The sequence below is a fragment of the Penaeus monodon genome, chromosome 28, assembly GCF_015228065.2.
Source record: "Penaeus monodon isolate SGIC_2016 chromosome 28, NSTDA_Pmon_1, whole genome shotgun sequence".
In the NCBI taxonomy this organism is placed as follows: domain Eukaryota; kingdom Metazoa; phylum Arthropoda; class Malacostraca; order Decapoda; family Penaeidae; genus Penaeus; species Penaeus monodon.
This window is the reverse complement of record NC_051413.1, coordinates 28,617,572-28,618,500: the sequence shown is the minus strand read 5'-3', so window position 1 is coordinate 28,618,500 and position 929 is coordinate 28,617,572. Positions and strand designations below refer to the sequence as shown.

General features: G+C 43.7%; 1 protein-coding gene across 1 annotated transcript; it reads right to left on the bottom strand.

The window, feature by feature from the left end:
• Positions 1-640, bottom strand: LOC119591156 (holotricin-3-like). Its single transcript, XM_037939866.1, has 2 exons — positions 623-640; positions 1-504 (listed from the first exon to the last, which is right to left on the bottom strand). The coding sequence occupies exons 1-2, from the start codon at positions 638-640 to the stop codon at positions 142-144; spliced, it is 381 nt and encodes a 126-aa protein (XP_037795794.1). The 3' UTR covers positions 1-141.
• Positions 641-929: the final 289 nt, after the last annotated feature.

Here is a 929-nt window from a genome sequence, read left to right as displayed (position 1 = left end):
AGTTAATGACATATATGTATTTAAGTGATATAAGTAGGTAATGATGCTTAATGATTCACGGCTACCAGATGAAATTTCCACTAAGCTTCTTAATCCTAAGTGCCTTTTCAGAGCGAAAATATCTTAATCTGTCGATCACATTTAATGACCATACCCACCTCCGTGGCCGCCTCCATGACCATATCCACCTCCGTGGCCACCTCCATGACCATATCCACCTCCGTGGCCACCTCCATGGCCGTATCCACCTCCGTGGCCACCCCCATGACCATATCCACCCTTAGGACCTGCCAGGTTGAAATTACTGTTCGAGATGCCGCCTACTCCATATCCACCTCCGTGCCCATGGCCACCGTGTCCATATCCACCGCCGTGTCCACCTCCGTGCCCGTATCCACCGCCGTGTCCACCTCCGTGTCCGTATCCGCCTCCATGCCCGTGTCCGCCGTCAGCTTGACACATGACAGCTAGGCTTGCCACTCCAACCAACGCAAGTATAAACTTCTGCAAGTAGAGTCAAAAGTAATAACACACACAAAAAATCCAAATACTGCATAGCTTTCATATTTCATATTTCCAGTGACTTGAAGACTATTTTTTTTTCTTATATCTATTTTAATACACAGTGCTTCTTTACCATGTTGCCACAGGGAGAGAACTTGTCACTCACTGCGTTCTTACAGCGTTTTATACCGAACGTCCCAGCTCGCTCACTCACCCGTAATGTCGAGAGCCAATACTTTCACTTCTTAAGAAAAGAAAAGAAAAAAGGTTATAGGACAGTTTTTTTTTCTTCTCCATTTCACCTAGTCTATTCATAAACAACAATAAGAATATAACTAATCTTCACGTATCACTTGTGTTAAAGTGTTAGAGTAGACTTCTTGTTGGATTCGAGATGTGGTAATATATAGTTTCCTTATAATTAT